General features: G+C 44.7%; 1 protein-coding gene across 1 annotated transcript in view; it reads left to right on the top strand.

The window, feature by feature from the left end:
• The window catches only part of rims1b (regulating synaptic membrane exocytosis 1b), a 111,200-nt gene that overhangs the window by 34,117 nt on the left and 56,169 nt on the right, over window positions 1–20,914 (top strand). The window contains exons 2-3 of the mRNA XM_038967181.1: window positions 6,729–6,945; window positions 13,296–13,307. Of these exons, the coding sequence (XP_038823109.1) occupies window positions 6,729–6,945; window positions 13,296–13,307 (229 nt within the window). The remainder of the gene's footprint in view (window positions 1–6,728; window positions 6,946–13,295; window positions 13,308–20,914) is intronic.

Raw genomic sequence — 20,914 nt, 5'->3', positions numbered from 1 at the left:
ATATATATAGATATGGACGAGCGATGTCAAAGCAGAACGGACTAAAATACAGTAGAATAGAAAAACAGTATATACTGTACATATGAGATGAGTAATGCAAGATATGTAAGTATTATTAAGTGAATGAGATACTGTAGAATAGTATAGAAAACAGTATATACACATGAGATGAGTAATGCCAGATATGTAAACATTAAATCAAATCAAATCAAATTGTATTAGTTACATGCGCCGAATACAACAGGTGTAGACCTTACAGTGAAATGCTTACTTACGAGCCCCTGACCAACAATGCAGTTTCAAAAAAATATGGATAAGAATAAGAGATAGAAGTAACAAGTAATTAAAGAGCAGCAGTAAAATAACAATAGCGAGACTATATACAGGCGGGTACCGATACAGAGTCAATGTGCGGGGACACCGGTTAGTTGAGGTAGTATGTACATGTAGGTAGAGTTATTAAAGTGGCAATGCATCGATGACAACAGAGAGTAGCAGTGGTGTAAAGAGGGGGTGGGGGGCAATGCAAATAGTCTGGGTAGCCATTTGACTAGATGTTCAGGAGTCTTATGGCTTGTGGGTAGAAGCTGTTTAGAAGCCTCTTGGACCTAAACTTGCTGCTCCGGTACCGCTGGCCGTGCGGTAGCAGAGAGAACAGTCTATGACTAGGTGGCTGGAGTCTTTGGCAATTTGTAGGGCCTTCCTCTGACAACGCCTGGTATAGAGGTCCTGGATGGCAGGAAGCTTGGCCCAGTGATGAACTGGGCCGTTTGCACTACCCTCTGTAGTGCCTTGCGGTCGGAGGCCGAGCCGTTGCCATACCAGGCAGTGATGCCACCAGTCAGGATGCTCTCGATGGTGCAGCTGTAGAACCTTTTTAGGATCTGAGGACCCATGCCAAATCTTTTCAGTCTCCTGAGGGGGAATAGATTTTGTCGTGCCCTCTTCACAACTGTCTTGGTGTGCTTGAACCATGTTAGTTTGTTGGTGATGTGGACATCAAGGAACTTGAAGCTCTCAACCTGCTCCACTGCACCCCAGTCGATGAGAATGGGGGTGTGCTCGGTCCTCTTTTTCCTGTAGTCCACAATCATCTCCTTTGTCTTGATCACGTTGAGAGAGAGGTTGTTGTACTGGCACCAAACGGCCAGGTCTCTGACTAAGATACCGTAGAATAGTACATAATACAGTATATACATATGAAATGAGTAACGCAAGCTATGTAAACATTATTAAGTGACTAAGATACCGTAGAATAGTACAGAATACAGTATATACATATGAAATGAGTAACGCAAGCTAAGTAAACATTATTAAGTGACTAAGATACCATAGAATAGTATAGAATACAGTATATACATATGAGATGAGTAATGCCAGATATGTAAACATTATTAAAGTGACTAGTGTTCCATTCCTTAAAGTGGCCAGTGATTCATAGTCTATGCCTATAGGCAGTAGCCTCTAATGTGCTAGTGATGGCTGTTTAACAGTCTGATGGCCTTGAGATAGAAGCTGTTTTTCAGTCTCTCGGTCCCAGCTTTGATGCACCTGTACTGACCTCACCTTCTGGATGATAGTGGGGTGAACAGGCAGTGGCTCTGGTGGTTGATGTCCTTGATGATCTTTTTGGACTTCCTGTGACATCGGCTGCTGTAGGTATCCTGAACGGCAGGTAGTTTGCCCCTGGTAATGTGTTGGGCAGACCGCACCACCCTCGGGAGAGCCTTGCGGTTGCGGGTGGTGCAGTTGTCGTACAGCCCGACAGAATGCTTTCAATTGTGCATCTGTAAAAAATTGTGAGGATTTTAGGTGACAAGCCAAATTTCTTTACCCTCCTGAGGTTGAAGAGACTCTGTTGCGCTTTCTTCACCACACTGTCTGTATGGGTGGTCCATTTCAGTTTGTCAGTGATGCTTACACCAAGGAACTTGAAGCTTTCCACCTGCTCCACTGCGGTCCCGTCAATGTAGATAGTGGGGTGCATCCTCTGCCTGTTTCCTGAAGTACACGATCATCTCCTTTGTTTTGTAGACGTTGAGTGAGAAGATGTTTTCCAGGCACCACACTCCCAGAGCCCTCACCTCCTCCCTGTAGGCTGTCTCGTCATATTTGGTAATCAAGCCTACTAATGTTGTGTCGTCTGCAAACTTGATGATTGAGATGCATGCAGTCATGGGTGAACAGGGAGTATAGGAGGGGGCTGAGCATGCACCCTTGTGGGGCCCTAGTGTTGAGGATCAGCGGAGTGGAGGTGATGTTTCCTACCTTCACCACCTGGGGGCGGCCCATCAGGAAGTCCAGGACCCAGTTGCACAGGGCGAAGGGACCCCCAGCCAACCCCAGAACCGTATCAGGCTACAACGGGCTGCTTCCCAATTCCACACCCTTTTCCAGAATTGTGAACTTGAACACGCTCTGTAATGGATGTAAAATAATTTGATTAGTGAAAGCATTGACTGGAGGGAGTTTTCACCATTGTTAAGTGAAGTCCATGTGAGAAAGTGTGCAAGTGCACACTTCCGGATAAGGGTGGATAATCGGGATGCAGCCGTTGTTTCTGAAGCACACTCCTGTCCTCTATTCCCCCTATCACGGCGACCATATTGCACGGCACCTCTCCTGCCCTGCTCACCATGTCTCCTAGTCCTCCTTTCCCTTGGCCAGGCTGTGTTCACTCCACTGTGTTCACGGGTGAGTCTGTAGTCTGCTGCTCACCACCATGGAGAGATGTGTCATAGACACCATGCCCGGCGTTCAAAGCTGTTCACAAATACTGCTGTATGCTTCAGAAACAATTTAAATTATTTATGGTTCGTACTCAAATAGTAGTTTTCTTTAATTAGTTTGGTGCTTCAGGGGAGCATGCCATGCATATTGCTTTCCAAACAGAGTCTGGGTGGTTTGGTTTGGAATTGTCAATTCCCATTTTGATATAACTTCAGAGTTTATTATGTAATGTTCCTTTCCCCCCTGACAGATAAAAGTAAATCTGTTTTTTCCCTAAATTTACCCGGACGCTAACCCCTGCCTTTTAGAGAAAGATCAATCCCCCAGTCAGATAAAGCCAAGTTGTTATCTACTGTCCTCTCTAGGAACACTAACAGCTGGTTCTCTGACACACCATGACACCAGGGTGTTAACGCGGGCAGTTTTTCCATGACTACAGGCCGTGCACTCTCTGTTTCTGACAGCTGTTCCCATGGCGCCGGTTGTTGCCTCAGGCGCTGGACTTCGATTGGTCTGACAGATTCCACTCAAGGGTCAATTCAGTGCCACCGCCGACCAATGACATCGCTCGCTTCGCATTACTTCCTAGTTTGTCTTATAGACAGAGAGCATCATTGACTTGAGCATCACCACCTGTAGATTTGTCTCCATGTGAAATGATGAGAACAACGGATCATATTTCATATATCACAGATGCTGAATTGATGTAGGTCCTCAAGGTTATAATATGTTGAGAACAACCTTCAAACAGGCCTTCGCACAGCTTTTTAACTTAAAAATAGCTTGCTACATTAAGAAATGTACAGCGCAAACTGTTCTGAAACACATTAATGTGTCGTCTCTCATATCATTCAAACTTGATGACCTTTGGATCCTTACCCTTGAAGAGTGACTTTGTGGTGGTCATAGCAGCCTTATGTAGCATCAACATCACCTTGAGGGTGGTCATAACAGCCTTATGTAGCATCAACATCCCCTTGAGGGTGGTCATAACAGCCTTATGTAGCAGCGACGTCACCTTGAAGGTGGTTATAACAGCCTTCGGTACATGTTCACGTCATGGCATAATCTCTGTGGTATCACCTGGCCAATCTGTGTGTGCATTTTCACCTCTCTGGCCTAGATCCAGTCTTGGGTAACGTCATTGTCACCTTGACATTCACATCACGGCTTAATCTCAATGTGTGATGTCACCTGGCAAGCCAAGATCGTCCCAAGTCTTTTCCCTGTTCCAGCTCCCCTGGACCGCAGTCTGCTATGTGTCTGCTAGGCATGAGGACTGTAGACCGGGAGACGTAGCATTATGTAGACCGGGAGGCGTAGCATTAACTACACTTACCTGCTACTTGCACACTCTTTCAGCAGACTTTCTGAAGTCTTTCTGGGGACCTATGAAGAGGCGTTATGTGTGATATGTAGAGAGTTGTTTTGGCGTTTTCTGAAGAGTCTTCCTGTGGATGAATAAGGGATCTTTCCAGAAACTTCTATGCAGTCATTCTGAAGCCATTTTGAGAAAATCTAAATTGCCATTTTAGGGGTGTGAAAAGTCTTATATAAATATTATTTCTGGCAATTTATAACTCTTCCTTTCTTGGGTGCTATGAGCAGGACATGGCGGAAGTCTGTTAAATGTTCGAACGATTTCAGCGACCCAGTGTTGTTGACATCAGATTGGGAGTTGTGTGTTCGTCCTGTTACGCATTCTGAGGTCATTGACTAAACACACAAGGAAATGGCTGTATTCCGCAAAAACAGGTGACTTGTCTTATTCAATCGTATTTTCATAAAATGACATGTTATCCTAAGATTGCAATATTATCGTCACATGTCAGTCATACGTCAGTTGGGTAAACACTCTCAATTATGTAAACGTCTCATTTAGTATTCATTTTGCTTGGAGAAAGTCCGGACTTTTGTTATCTGAAAAGGGCAAGCACCTGGAATGCAGTACATTGAGTCACGTACTGGCATATTCCCTCCAGAAATGTGTTATTGTGTTTTGGGGTATATCCTGTCTGCCCTTGTCAGTCAGTTATGCCAGATGTCAGGGAAGTCTTTAATGGCGAGACTAGACAGACACCTTTGTCCTCTGGCTTTACTGAAGACAGGTCAGGACCAGTTTTCAAAGTGTGACTGTCAATTAAGTTATCAGGTCTCTATGGTCTCTATGGTCTCTATCAGGTCTCTATGTCTCTCTCTCTCTCTCTCTCTCTCTCTCTCTCTCTCTCTCTCACACGCACGCACGCAGGCAGGCACACACACACAAACACACACAACGGTAATTAAATAGACTGTCTGGGTCCTGTAAATGAGTGAAATCATATGCTAATGTCCTTTGACAATATTGTTGGGGAGGGAAATGTGGGAAGGGTTTTCAGTTTTCACACGGACTCATTTGCAATTCACAAATGGGTTATTTTGGTTCCTGGGAAAGCAGAGGCAGAGAGAGGGGGAAGGAGTGAGGAGTCTCGACTTCAAGTTTTTTATGGTGTGATTTATTCTCAGCTAGGTTCACTCCTTTCATCTGTTGTTTTAATTGGTTCCTGACTGTTTCCCTGCAAACTGAAGTAATGCAGCCATCCACACTTTCAGAACATGTTATTGAAACAAGTGGTTGTTGATAGCAAGCATAACTAAATTTAACGTATTCACCATCATTATTATCTGTCCAGCTGTGAAAACTATGCTTAAGGTCATCTCATATCTCCATTTGAGCTGTGACAACTTTTTTCTCCCTGATTTCTCTTAATGTCAACTCTCTCTCTCTCTCTCTCTCTCTCTCTCTCTCTCTCTCTCTCTCTCTCTCTCTCTCTCTCTCTCTCTCTCTCTCTCTCTCTCTCTCTCTCCGTCTCTCTATGTCTCTCTCTCTCTCTCTCTCTCTCTCTCTCTCTCTCTCTCTCTCTCTCTCTCTCTCTCTCTCTCTCTCTCTCTCTCTCTCTCTCTCTCTCTATTTCTCGCTCAATTCAATTTAAGAGCTTTATTTGCATGGAATATGTATGTTTACATTGCCAATGCAAGTGAAATAGATAATAAACAATAAAAAATATACTGTACATTTTACACTTACAAAAGTTCCAAAAAAGAAAGACATTTCAAATGTCATATTATGTATATATACAGTTTTGTAATGATGTGCAAATAGTTAAAGTATAAAAGGGAAAATAAATAAACATAAATATGGGTTGTATTTACAATGCTGTTTGTTCTTCACTGGTTGCCCTTTTCTTGTGGCAACAGGTCACAAATCTTGCTGCTGTGATGGCACACTGTGGTATTTCACCCAGTAGATATGGGAGTTTATCAAAATTGGATTTGTTTTTGAATTCTTTGTGGGTCTGTGTAATCTGAGGGAAATATGTGTCTCTAATATGGTCATACATTTGGCAGGAGGTTAGGAAGTGCAGCTCAGTTTCCACCTCATTTTGTGGCCAGTGTGCACATAGCCTGTCTTCTCTTGAGAGCCAGGTTTGCCTTCAGCGGTCTTTTTCAATAGCAAGGCTATACTCACTGAGTCTGTACATAGTCAAATATTTCCTTAATTTTGGGTCAGTCACAGTGGGCAGGTATTCTGCCGCTGTGTACTCTCTGTTTAGGGCCAAATAGCATTCTAGTTTGCTAATTTTGTTAATTCTTTTAATTCTTTCCAATGTGTCAAGTAATTCTATATTTTTCTCATGATTTGGTCGGGTTGTGTTGCTGTTCTGGGGCTCTGTGGGGTCTGTTTGTGTTTGTGAACAGAGCCCCAGGACAAGCTTGGTTAGGGGACTCTTCTCCAGGTTCATCTCTCTGTAGGTGATAACTTTGTTATGGAAAGTTTTGGGAATTGCTTCCTTTTAGGTGGTTGTAGAATTTTACGTCTCTTTTCTGGATTTTGATAATTAGCCTCTCTCGCTCTCTCCTCTGTGTCTGTCTGTCTGTCTGTCTCTATCTCTCTCTCAATAAAAACATAATAAGCATATGAATAACTTCTCTCCTCCTCTCTCTCCTCCCTCCCTCAGGACGCTGCACCAGCAGTTTGAGAGTTATAAGGAGCAGGTGCGTCGCATCGGCGTGGAGACGCGGCGCCAGCAGCAGGGCCAGCACAAGGACGACGCCCCCACCTGCGGCATCTGCCGCAAGACCAAGTTCGCCGACGGCTGCGGACACCACTGCTCCTACTGCCAGACCAAATTCTGCGCCCGCTGTGGCGGACGTGTCTCCCTGCGCTCCAACAATGTGAGAAACCGTTAAGAATCCCTGCCTCCACCCCTTCTTCTTCCTCCATCCCTTCCCTTCGTCTTCGTTACCCCCCTCATCCATTCCCTTTGTTCATTTGTTCTGTCAAGACGGCTGCTTTTATGTTGTGTGTGTTGGCGGCTGGGGCTCTGTCACACTTTGGTCGGTCAAAGTGTATTGGAGTTGTTGTTAAAGCTTCAATCCATCCTCAGGTGTGTCACAGTTTTGCAAAATAGCGACCCTGTAATATAAACCCTAGGAGCATCTAGTATGTAGTCCTTTACACAGAATGGACAAGCTGCCAACCAGAAACACCATTCAGCGTTTACAGTATTGACACATAATCTGCAGTTCCGCTCAACATCCCTATAAATAAGACAGTCACATTCCCCAGAGCCCAAACCTTGTGAATGATACAGCATTGATTCTAGTTTATTTAGTCTAGCTCCCCAGTGCCAGAGGAAGCGTGTGGTGTGAGATGCGGCGGCGTCCATACTCACCATATGTGGCCGTTATTTTAAGCCCAAGTCCCGCTCCACCCCATCCCATCTGGGCCCCTCTCCATCTCATGTCCAGCCCAAGAGAGAGGCCCTCCTCCTGGGTATCTTACCTGACTGTGGGCCCTGGTCCCTGGGCCTGCTGGGTGCCAATCTGTTCCAGATCCGCTAGGCCCAGCTGGAACCCAGAGTCACACAGGGAGCAGGACACAGGATCAAGCTTTGGCCCAGACTGTGGACTTATTATTGGATAATTCTATAAAATGAATTATGGATAATGATAACCGGCCACTAGTAGTGTTGTCTCTATTAGAAATTCCATCAATATGGAACTAATACTACAGTGAAACAAGGGCTAGGAACTCAAATCAATAGTAAAGTATGCCAAGAATTAGTTTGAGCACTATTGCAGTTTATTTCAAAGGTATTTTGAAGTAACGTCTCTCACTGGGCAGAGAAAAAAATACGGTGTAGGCTTGAGTCAGTATTAGTGTGTGTGTCTGTGTATCAGTGTCAGTATTTATGGTGTATTTATGGGTACTTTTGCGTAGGCTGTAATCTATTATGTGTGTAAGGGTATTTTTGTGTAGGCTGTAATCTATGTGTGTAAGGGTACTTTTGTGTAGGCTGCTGTTGTATTGTGTGCGTATTACAGCCTGTGTGTGTAGGCAGTGTAGACTGGAGAGATGGCTTCTGACCGGCGCTCTCTCAAGTGGTACTTCCTTCCGTGATCCCCCATCCTACTCTCCCCTCTATCTCCAGCCAAGCAGAATAACAGGATTAGTTGAAATTTAAAAACTTTGTTTTATTACATAAAACTCTCCTTCCTATTCATGTTTAGTACAACACGTCGGTGTACCTCATGTCAAATTTAAGCCCGAGCACTTCATGCATCTCTCCAGTGCTGAGTCGGTCAAAACGTACATTTGTTTGACAGGGCGGATGCTAAGCACGTTTCCTTACATTACTTCAGTTTGTGTCACTCATGTCAAAAAGGCCCACTCTTTGCATTACTTAAAGATGCGCTCTCAAACCTTTGTATAATATCAGCCAGTAGTTTTGAAAGTGGTGCTCACGAGCCAAAACGGGTCCCCGTTTTTTTGTGTGCTACGTCATCCAATTGTGTACTACATCATCCATTTCGTGTGACAGGTATGATATCATACGAATTTAGCATTTTGTTTGATATGTTACAAATCAAATTCATGCAGTATGTTACAAATTTGTTGTGATTAAGATCCCAGAGAGCATTTTTAACCTTTACAGGATTGGTGGGTTCCCCTCGGGACGGTTGAGCTAACGTAGGCTAATGCGATTAGCATGAGGTTGTAAGTAACAAGAACATTTCCCAGGACATAGACATATCTGATATTGGCAGAAAGCTTAAATTCTTGTTAATCTAACTGCACTGTCCAATTTACAGTAGCTGTTACAGTGAAAGAATACCATGTTATTGTTTGAGGAGAGAGCACAGTTATAAACTTGAAAAGTTATTAATAAACCAATTAGGCACATTTGGGCAGGCTTGACACAACATTTTGAACAGAAATGCAATGGTTCATTGGATCAGTCTATAACTTTGCACATACACTGCTGCCATCTAGTGGCCAACATATAAATTGCACCTGGGCTGGAATAATACACTATGGCCTTTCTCTTGCATTTCAAAGATGGTACAAAAAAATACAAAAAAACGCATGTTTTTTTCTTTGTATTATCTTTTACCAGATCTAATGTTCTATATTCTCCTACATTCATTTCACATTTCTACAAACTTCAAATTGTTTCCTTTCAAATGGTATATCGAATATGCATATCCTTGCTTCAGGTCCTGAGCTACAGGCAGTTAGATTTGGGTATGTAATTTTAGCCTAAAATTGAAAAAAAAGGGTCCAATCTTAGCAGTAGCTTTAATGTATTTTTCCAGACCTGCGAGTTAAAATGATATGAATCTATCAAACTATAAATTGGTTCTACAGGACTGATGTTCAGTAAGTTATACAGAAGATACACTGTATATACAAAAGTATGTGGACACTCCTTCAAATGAGTGGATTCGGCTATTTCACCCACACCCGTTGCTGACAGGTGCATAAAATTGAGCGCACTGTCACGGCTGTTTAAAGGAGAGGACCAAGGTGCAGCGTTGTAAGCGTACATTTTATTTTATTTTAAAAATGACGCCGAACAAAACAATAAACACTACAAAAACAAACCGGGAAGCTCAAAGGCTAAACAAAGTCAACTTCCCACAAACACAGGTGGAAAAAAGAGCTACCTACGTATGGTTCTCAATCAGAGACAACGATAGACAGCTGCCTGATTGAGAACCACACCCGGCCAAACACAAAGAAAAAGAAAACATAGAAATAAAGAAACTAGAATGCCCACCATAGTCACACCCTGGCCTAACCAAAATAGAGAATATAAACCTCTCTATGGCCAGGGAGTGACACGCACAGCCATGGAATCTCCATAGACAAACATTGGCAGTAGAAGGGCCTTACTGAAGAGCTCATTGACTTTCAATGTGACACCATCATAGGATGCCACCTTTCCAACAAGTCAGTTTGTCAAATTTCTGCCCTACTAGAGCTTCCCCGTTCAATTGTAACTGCTGTTATTGTGAAGTGGAAACATCTCGGAGCAACAACGTCTCAGCTGCGAAGTGGTAGGTCACACAAGCTCACAGAATGGGACCGCCGAGTACTGGAGCATGCTACGCGTAAAAATCGTCTGTCCTCGGTTGCGACACTCACTACCGCGTTCCAAAAACTGCCTCTGGAAACAACGTCAGCATGAACTGTTCGTCGGGAGTTTCATGAAATGGGTTTCCATGGCCGAGCAGGCGCACACAAGCCTAAGATCGCCATGCGCAATGCCAAGCGTCAGCTGGAGTGCTTTAAAGCTTGCCGCCATTGGACTCTGGAGCAGTGGAAACGAGTTCTCTGGAGAGATGAATTGCGCTTCACCATCTGGCAGTCCAACGGACAAATCTGGGTTTGGCGGATGCCAGGAGAATGCTACCTGCCCCAATGCATAGCGCCAACTGTAAAGTTTGGTGGAGGAGGAATAATGGTCTGGGGCTGTTTTTCATGGTTAGGACTAGGCCCCTTAGTTCCAGTGAAGGGAAATCTTAACGCTACAATGACATTATAGATGATTCTGTGCTTCCAAGTTGTGGCAACAGTTTGGCAAAGGCCCTTTCCTGTTTCAGCATGACAATGTCCCCTTGCACAAAGCAAGGTCCACACAGAAATGGTTTGTCAAGATCGGTGTGGAAGAACTTGATTGGCCTGCAGAGAGCCCTGACCTCCACCCCATCGAACACCTTTGGGATGAATTGGAATGCCGACTGCGAGCCAGGCTTAATCGCCCAACATCAGTGCCGGACCTCCCTAATGCTCTTATGGCTGAATGGAAGCAAGTCCCCACAGTAATGTTCCAACATCTAGTGGAAAGCCTTCCCAGAAGAGTGGAGGCTGTTATAGCAGCAAAGGGTGGACCAACTCCATATTAATGCCCATGATTTTGGAATGAGAAGTTCGACAATCAGGTATCCACATACTTTTGGTCATGTTGTGCAGGTGCAGCTTTTTCATTGTAGTTACACAAAATTGATATTTGACTCAAAATGGCCTCAATCATAATCAGATGTATTGACTTCTATACTAGCGGCATATAAGTCACAGTAACTCACAAAACATTGATATTGTCGTGATAAACCCCAATTCACCCTGTGCCGAATAATCACATTCCCAAAATCGACACAGAGACACGATGCAGTACACAGCATTGTCCTGCAGAAGGCATTACAGTTACATGGTGATGCCCGACACAATCTGTGCCACCCACTCATTTTGCTACTACTTAAGCTGTCCCTTCCCCCCAGCCTGTCCTCATAGTCATGTTGTGTTATAAAAGTCACATTTCTGTATCTATAATAGCTCACCAAACAGCAGATATTAAAAGCAGGGTCTGTATTCATTAAAAAAAACTCAGAGTGCTGATCTAAGGTCAGGTCCCCCCCTGTCTGTATAAACATATTCATTATGATTTGAAAGGGAAAACTTTTCCTAGATCAGAAAACTTATCCTAGATGCTATTTAAATACAGGCTCATATATTGATTGGAAGTAGACCTGCACTACCTTTCAAAAGTTTGGGGTCACTTAGAAATGTCCTTGGTTTTGAAAGAAAAGCACATTTTTTGTCCATTAAAATAACATCAAATTGATCAGAAATACAGTGTAGATATTGTTAATGTTGTAAATGACTATTGTAGCTGGAAACGAATGATTTGTTATGGAATATCTACATAGGCGTACAGAGGCCCATTATCAGCAACCATCACTCCTGTGTTCCAATGGCACGTTGTGTTAGCTAATCCAAGTTTATCATATTAAAAGGCTAATTGATCATTAGAAAACCCTTTTGCAATTATGTTAGCACAACTGAAAACTGTTGTCCTGATTAAAGAAGCAATAAAACTGGCCTTCTTTAGACTAGTTGAGTATCTGGAGCATCAGCATTTGTGGGTTCGATTACAGGCTCAAAATGGCCAGAAACAAATAACTTTCTTCTAAAATTCATCAGTTTATTCTTGTTCTGAGAAATGAAGGCTATTCTATGTGAGAAATTGTCAAGAAACTGAAGATCTTGTACAACGCTGTGCACTACTCCAGTCACAGAACAGCGCAAACTGGCTCTAACCAGAATAGAAAGAGGAGTGGAGGCCCCGGTGCACAACTGAGCAAGAGGACAAGTACATTAGAGTGTCTAGTTTGAGAAACAGACACCTCACAAGTCCTCAACTGGCAGATTCCTTAATTAGTACCCGCAAAAACACCAGTCTCAACGTCAACAGTGAAGAGGCGACTCCAGGATGCTGGCCTTCTAGGCAGAGTTCCTCTGTCCAGAGTCTGTGTTCTTTTGCCCATCTTAATCTTTTATTTTTATTGGCCAGTCTGAGATATGGCTTTTTCTTTGCAACTCTGCATCCCGGAGTCACCTCTTCACTGTTGACGTTGAGACTGATGTTTTGCGGGTATTATTTAATGAAGCTGCCATTTGAGGACTTGTTAGGTGTTTGTTAGCCTTTAAAAAAAATTATCAACTTGGATTAGCTAACACAATGTGCCATTGGAACACAGGAGTGATGGTTGCTGATAATGGGCCTCTGTACACCTATGCAGATATTATATAAAAAATTTGCCGTTTCCAGCTACAATAGTCATTTACAACATTAACAATGTCTACGCTGTATTTCTGATCAATTTCATGTTATTTTAATGGACAAAAAATGAGCTTTTCTTTCAAAAACAAGGACATTTCTAAGTGACCCCAAACTTTTGAATGGTAGTGTATATATTGTATTGTAAGCTAGACAGGAAGTTATATATAGGGTTGTGTAAGATGACGTATCATGTTGCTCTTCTTGTCCCCATTTCCTGTTCCTGCATGACACTGTGACACAAAGGTCATGTGTCATGCCGACGTCACATGACTGATATGTCGAGTCATGCATGTTTGCTGTCAAACTCCCTCTGTGTTTCACCACTGTTGCACGTCTTACAGGTTGTACCACTGATTAAACTGTGTATTAAAAGTGTGTATTGTGGATTTTGCTCATGTGTATTAACAAACGTTTACACCATTCCCTCACTCCTTTTTCTCTTTCTCTTTTTCCTCTGTCCCTTCTCATGTTCCATGAACCTATATTTGACCTCTGTCTCTCTTTCTCTGTCCACTCCTCCACTGCATCCCTCTATCCTTCCTTCCCTCTGCTTCCTCCACTCCCTCCCTCACTTCCTTTTCACTTTCTCACTGCTACCTGGACTACATGCCACTACAGGAGGACAAAGTGGTTAGCATCTTTTCTGTGCTCTCTACTGTACTGTGAATATAACCTATGTGTCCCTTTGAAAATCCCCCAATGGCTGTGTTCCAATCCCAAAGTTTTGACCCCCTTCCCTCCTGCCCTGTAGACTTCCCCTTTTAAGTGGACTGGATTTGTGTGAGTGATATGGCATAAACTACTGTAGTCCTATGCCAAGCCTTTTTGATGTTGGCAAGGTCGAGGTATATTCCTTTGTTAATAAAACCTGGCTCACACAAATCCAAGAAGTGGGTGTCCACAAAGGCTGAAGTGAAGGGAGTAAGTTATCAGATTGGAACGCGGCCAAAGTGGTCAAATCCACCTATGGATTAATGACTTACACCGAACAGAATGATTCCCTGACAGTTCAGTCCAGGCTTTTCTCTAATACTAAAAGGCTAGCCTTTATCCTTGGACTTCCACACACATGCTGTATCTGTCTGTAGTCCAGATTCCAGACTCTGGGCATTGGCAGATACAGTCATAGAGACCATTTTGCCTTGCGTAGAAAAAAATACGATTAGATACTATCTCTGTCTATCACTGTGGTATTTTACCATGGACTTCCCCAAGCATATCTGCCTGTAGTCCAGTCTACACTAATATGGACATTGGTAGTGCAGTACTAGAGACTGTTTTATCTTCAGTAAGGATATCTGGGTAAAAACATTGACTAATTCTGCATCCATTGTCTGTCTCTTCCTCTTGCAAAGTGTCTCATAGTGAAGGACAGGGTAAGGCCTGCTGGGTAATGGAGTTTTTGCATGGGTCACTATAACTGTAGTTCTTTAATGTCACACTTCAGCTGCAATTTGGGAAGTGGGCGAGCATGAGCCATGCCTGGCTGTCTGGGTGGGCATTCCTAGACACCCCTGGATGGGCACCCCCCTTACACAACTCCTCTCTCTATGGCTGTGGGCATGGCTGTGCCAGGGGGAACTGGGTATAATATACAAGAGAGGGGGGAAAATGGGGTACAAGGGCACAGGGTGTTTGTTGGGGGGTACAAGGGCACAGGGTGTTTGTTGGGGGGTACAAGGGCACAGGGTGTTTGTTGGGGGGTACAAGGGCACAGGGTGTTTGTTGGGGGGTACAAGGGCACAGGGTGTTTGTTGGGGGGTACAAGGGCACAGGGTGTTTGTTGGCACGCAGAAGCACCTTATCTTACTATAAGACCCGTGTTATGACTGCAGAGGGAATGTGCACACTTATGCCCGTGCATGCTTTACCTGCCTGTCTGTGATGAGCATACAGACCAGCCCCTGCCACAGGGAGACGGGAGGGGAGGCCGTGGCTGGGTTCCAATTTGTACACTTGCCACCTTCCCCTCTGTACTTGTCCACTCCAAGTAAGGAGAAAACAACCACAAATCATTTTGCTGGATTGGAGCTTTTAAAGCACAGTTTTGCTCACAAGCGTCCTATCTTTTCAGATTCGGATCTGAGGGGAAGTCGACAGGGGCAGAGGGGAAGGATGCAAGTCTTTGGATTGGACCCTGCGGCTGCTTAAGACAGTGGACTGGGGTCAGGGGTGGAGGGTGTAGGCTAGGACCCCATTCCTAGTCCCTCATAGCCCCTCGCCTCTCCCTGTCAGCATCTGTCAGTGTTGTCTACGTTCAATATCAAGACTTCCACACCTTAGCCCAGCTAACAGACTTACACGGTCACTGTTACAGTACATGCCAAGCCTTTAAATCAAAGCCCCTGGGTTCGTCCCTTTGTGTGTGTGTCTATGTGTGTGTGTCTATGTGTGCGTGTCTATGTGTGTGTGTGTCTGTTTTATTATTTCTGTGTTAATTAACTGCAGTGTGTGGGTTGTCTATGTTTCCAACGGGTATTTAATTCAATTGTGGTAGATATGACTCATTCTCAGAGACACTGTTTGGTTAACCGCCGCAATTTCTTCAGTTGACGCCTCAAGGAACATGAATCTTTGAATAACGTATATTTTACAGTGTAAATAAGGGTCAAATGGCATTTATTTCATCATATTACGATACAATCACAGTTTAAATGCACGATTTACACAAATAAAACAATTGATCATGTTATATTCTTCACAGACAAGAGACTAGTTAGTCCCCGCGAGTCTAGTTGCTTTCACTTGTCTTGGTGTATTAATTGCAGAGGGTTTGTTTATGTGTGTTTCATGTCATCTCCAGATGGCTGCGAGAGAAAGAGAGAGATCGAGAGGGAATGAGCGAATCAGAGCCAATCTGTCTCCTCGTCCTGTAGTGGAGACTCACATACACACACTAATGCACACAGACACAAATATGCAAACACCTCTTTACTGCTTGGACAAACCAGACGCACGCACAGACACACGCACTCACACCGGACACACACATACACACACACCAACTCTCCCACTCCCACACTGCATCGGGCCGACACTGCACTTTTTACAGGAAGGGAATGCACTTCATAATCTCTGTCAGGTTTCTCAGCATTGGATGACTAACCCAGCGGTCTGCCATAAAACATTACTGTAATGCCTTTGATAAAATAACAATAGCGGTAACAGTAACTGTATTAGTGAGCAGTTCCAGGATCAGTTTGGAGTTACAGAAAGGCCTATACAAACACCTTGGGCTAATAATACTAGAAGGGTTTCTGTTGTGTTCTTAGCAGTATTGGCTTCTATAGGGTAGAATGCCATTCAGTCGAACACGGAACTGTCTTGTGGTTTACGGGGCTCGGCTGCAGAAGGAAGCCAAGACCTATTCCTAGTTGATCTATAGCCTTATTTACACAAATGGAGCATTATCGTGTTTTGTGGTCGTCTTTCTTCCTCGTTTGTAGGATTTACCATTCCCTGACGGATGGTAGTTTTCTGCCAGGCACTGCTGCCGCCCCATATGTCAATCTGTCATTGGAGGCGCTCAATGAACACTTTCCTCTCCATTCCACCACCCCGGGCCTCCATCTATTCCACCCAGTTAAGGAAAAAGACGACGTTTACAGAATTCCCAGCTATTCCCGCCGCCGCCGTGCCCGGTGTTACTGTCGCTATCCCCACCTCCCCTGATTTGGCAACAGAAACGGATGGATAGAGCGTCTGAGATGGAGATGATGGAGGGGTGTGGGGTAGAAAAGAGCCTGTTGATTAATGACGGCTGTCAGATGTCGCCATTCGTCAAGTCGGTATGCCTCGTCAGGTGGGTTGCTGGTACGAGGAAGGTGGTGGTTTGTAAGGCAACGCAGGTTGTGTGGGATTGAGGTTGTTCTAACGTTGGTTAAACGTTGTATTTAGTTTTTTTGCTGTTAGTCTTTTTCAAACTTTTTTGCCAGTGCCTGCCGCTGACATGGCTCTCTGTACTCAATGATTTGGTTACCATGGTGAACTGTATTCTGTTAGGCAGGGTGAGATTGGTGCAGTTACCTGTTGGAAATGGCATTGCTCATACTCACGATAGACAGACACACACACACACACACGCATGCACACACACACACACACACACACACACACACACACACACACACACACACACACACACACACACACACACACACACACACACACACACACACACACACACACACACACACTGCACATATTCGTCACACAATCCAGGAACGTAGGGCCTGCTCACAATTATTCTGTGTGTGTGTGTGTGTGTGTGTGTGTGTGTGTGTGTGTGTGTGTGAGAGAGTGTGCGTGTGCGTGTTTCTCTCCCACACAGAATAGACCCAGGTTTAAGTGGCCTACATGTTGATATTGTGTATGTGCTATTCTCTCCTCTGCGTAGGTTTGAGACCATGTAAAACACGGACGGAGGTGTGGCTTTAGAAAAAGAGATACATTAAATTAACTACATTTTATTTACTTTTAGATACCTTTAGGGTGGACAGTGTGTGTGTGTGTGTGTTTTGTCAAGTCGGTCTGCTGCGTCAGGCGGGTTAACGGTACGAGGAAGGTGGTGGGTTGTTAGGCAACGCAGGATGTGTGGGATTGAGGTTGTTGTAACGTTGGTTAAATGTTGTATTTTGGCTTTTGCAGTTTGTGTTTTTTTACAGTCAAACTTTTTTGACAGTACCTGCCGCTGACATGGTTTAAAACTGTCATAAACATGACTTAAGACCTGTCATTTGTTGTCGTGTCCTTTTATGACTAATCCAGGCGTGACTGGGTATATATGTGTTGTGATTTAGGTTAGTCTTGTAGCCCGTATGAGGGTCTTTAGTTTGTTTGAGGATGATGATTTATTATGATGTCACAGAGAGCTCATAGGAGGCCACACAGTTCTTTTAGCTCCCCACTAACTTGCTGTTCCCAGTCTTGGCATTGTTAGTACAATCTCTCTCTGTCTCTCTGTCTCTCTGTCTCTCTGTCTCTCTCTCTCTCTCTCTCTCTCTCTCTCTCTCTCTCTCTCTCTCTCTCTCTCTCTCTCTCTCTCTCTCTCTCTCTCTGTACTCAATGACTTGGTTACCATGGTGACCTGCATTCTGTTAGGCAGGGTGAGATTGGTGCAGTAACACATTAGAAATGGCATTGCTCATACTCAAGACACACACACATTCGTTTTACTGTCGTTGTGGAGACGAAACAGTTGATTTCCATTCAAAATCCTATTTTGGTCTGTGTTAGGAACCCCACCCTATTGTGTGACACATGTAATATGTGCTGCTTAAGCATGGTTAGTGTGTGATGGCAGCCAATCAGACGGCTCGCTCTAGAAGTAGCCCACTGTGGTGTCACCTCCAGTTCATCGCACTGCGTCCTGTGGAGCGCCATGTGTCAGTGTGTGTGTGTGTGTGTGTGTGTGTGTGCGTGTGTGTGTGTGCGTGCGTGTGCATGTGTGTGTGTGTGTGTGGACCGTATTTCCTTGTGTGCGTGCTGCTTGAATACGATCTCATTCAAGGATTAACCATCGGATTAATTTATTTCGTCTTCCTCTGTCACGAATCCCGCTTCCTGAGTCTGGGTTTGCCTGTGTGTCTGTCCTGGAGTGTGTTTCAGGTGTCCTGGAACGCACCCTGTCTGGTTGCCGGGCGAATTAGCTCATTGGGAGATTGATGTTCACCCGCACCTGTTTCCCATCAGTAATCTGCACACCTGTCCTGATCATCATCTCTACCCTTCAAAAGCTCTGTCCTGACTTCCATTCCCTGCCGGATCGTTAGCCATGAACAGTATGTTGTGCCTGAGTACCAGACTCCAGTTGGATAGTATTTGTTTTGTTGTTTTCATTTACGTATTGCTTGCCTTGAACTTACCTCCGTTTGTTTTGCCTTCAGTTACTCACCTGGCTCATTCACTCCATTCCCGCCTGGTTGACAGAGGATTCTACTACTACATTGGACTCACCTATTTCTTCTCATCTATTCACCACCGCTGGCCGCTACGCCATCTGGATATATCTACCTTTTCACATTTTATTGTAAATAAATACTCACCTTCTTCCTACGCTCCTTGTCCTGGTCTGCTTCTGGGTTCGATCTTGAAAGATCGTGACAGAACGATCCGGCCAGTAATGAACCCAGCGGACCTGGACTCCGTTTGCCATGTCATTACCCAGCAGGGGAAGACATTGGGACAACACAATACGGCGCTACAGGAGATAGCGAGTTCGATCCAGAACTTATCTGCTAGCTTGACACAAATCCAGGATCAGCTCAGTTTGCCGGCGATTCATTCACCACCGGTTTCACCCATCTCACCTGCCGTGTCTGGAGCGGTGTCATTCCGTGAACCCAAGGTACCGACGCCTGATAAATATGAAGGGGATTTGGGAAAATGCCGTTCGTTTCTTATGCAGTGTGGGTTAGTGTTTGATCTACAGCCCCATTCTTACGCCACTGACAAGGCTAGGATAGCCTTTGTTATTGAACTGTTGCGTGGAAGAGCTCTGGAATGGGCTTCAGCCGTTTGGGAACGACAGGGAACCTGCACGGCTTCATATCAGGAGTTCACGGGAGAGATGAGAAAGCTTTTTGATCATCCAGTCCGAGGTAAGGACGCAGCTAAACGTTTGTTCTCTCTTCGCCAAGGAGATCGCAGTGTGGCAGATTTTATGATTGAGTTCAGGACATTGGCTGTGGAGAGTGGTTGGAATGAGGAGTCACTACAAGCGGTTTTTTACAAGGGGTTGTCAGAGGAACTTAAGGACGAGCTGATATCTTATCCAGAGCCTAGTGACCTGGACAGCTTGGTCGCTTTATCTATTCGGGTAGATAATAGAGTCCGAGAGAGAAGGAGGGAGAAGCAGTGGGGCCCATCCAATCAATCTGCAACTCGGTTACCATTCGGTTCAGGAGGTGAACCAGGACGTATTGAGCATTATTCTCCACACGGGATTAGTGGAGGGGTCTTGCCACCAGATTCTGAACCAATGCAAGTGGGGCGACACGGGCTAACTAAGGAGGAGCGTCAACGTAGACGTGAGACCAATAGCGGTTTCTACTGTGGTAGATCGGGACATTACATCTCCGCTTGTCCACAGCGCCCGTTAAACTGCCCGGCTCGCTAGTTTTGGGAGGAATTTTAGCGAGCCAGTTTCAATCTCTCAAGGATCTTGTCAGACCCCGTTTTCCTACGACCCTTATGAATAAGGATCAGAGTTTTGACATGAACGCTTTTATCGATTCAGGTGCCGATGGCAGCTTTATGGATGCCGACTTGGTGGAACAGCTGGGGCTTTCCAAGGAGCAATTGCCGGAAGCCATTGAAGCAACCACTCTGAACGGCAGTAGTCTGGCACGGATCACTATGAGGACTGAACCGGTTAAGATGTTGGTGTCGGGAAATCATTCAGAGTTGATCTCTTTCTTCATTTTGTCCTCGCCCCATGTTCCTCTGGTTCTTGGTTACCCCTGGCTGAAGGAACACAATCCCTCGTTTGATTGGGTGACAGGGAAGGTAACTAGTTGGAGCATTGAGTGTCATGCTAACTGCCTTAGGACTGCCTGTTCTCCTGCTGTTTCCAGTCAGGTCAGTGACTCTGCTCCTCCTGATTTGTCCCTGGTTCCAGAAACATATCACGAGTTGGGTGAGGTATTCAGTAAACAGAAGGCTCTGTCCCTTCCTCCCCACCGACCTTATGATTGTGCGATTAATCTGTTTCCTGGATCTGCCTTTCCCAAGGGACGGTTATACAGTATCTCTCGACCGGAACGTGAGGCCTTGGAGACCTACATCAAGGAGTCTCTAGCTACAGGTCTCATTCGGCCATCGTCATCACCTTTGGGAGCAGGATTTTTTTTTGTGAGCAAGAAGGATGGCTCTCTTCGACCGTGTATTGATTATCGGGGTTTGAATGATATTACGGTTAAGAACAAGTATCCCCTGCCCTTGATGAGCTCGGCTTTCGATTCCTTACAGGGTGCTACGGTTTTTACGAAGCTTGATTTACGTAATGCTTATCATTTGGTTCGGATCAAGGAGGGGGACGAGTGGTTGACTGGGTTCAATACTCCGATGGGACATTTTGAGTACCAGGTGATGCCGTTTGGACTGACCAACGCTCCGGCTGTGTTCCAAAGTATGGTGAATGACGTTCTGAGATATGATTGGTATTTTTGTGTTCGTTTACCTGGATGATATCCTCATCTTCTCAAAGGAGCTTTCTAGCCACGTTCTGCATGTCAAGC

Source organism: Salvelinus namaycush, chromosome 2 (assembly GCF_016432855.1).
Source record: "Salvelinus namaycush isolate Seneca chromosome 2, SaNama_1.0, whole genome shotgun sequence".
NCBI classification, from domain to species: domain Eukaryota; kingdom Metazoa; phylum Chordata; class Actinopteri; order Salmoniformes; family Salmonidae; genus Salvelinus; species Salvelinus namaycush.
This window is presented reverse-complemented; position numbering and strand designations above follow the sequence as displayed.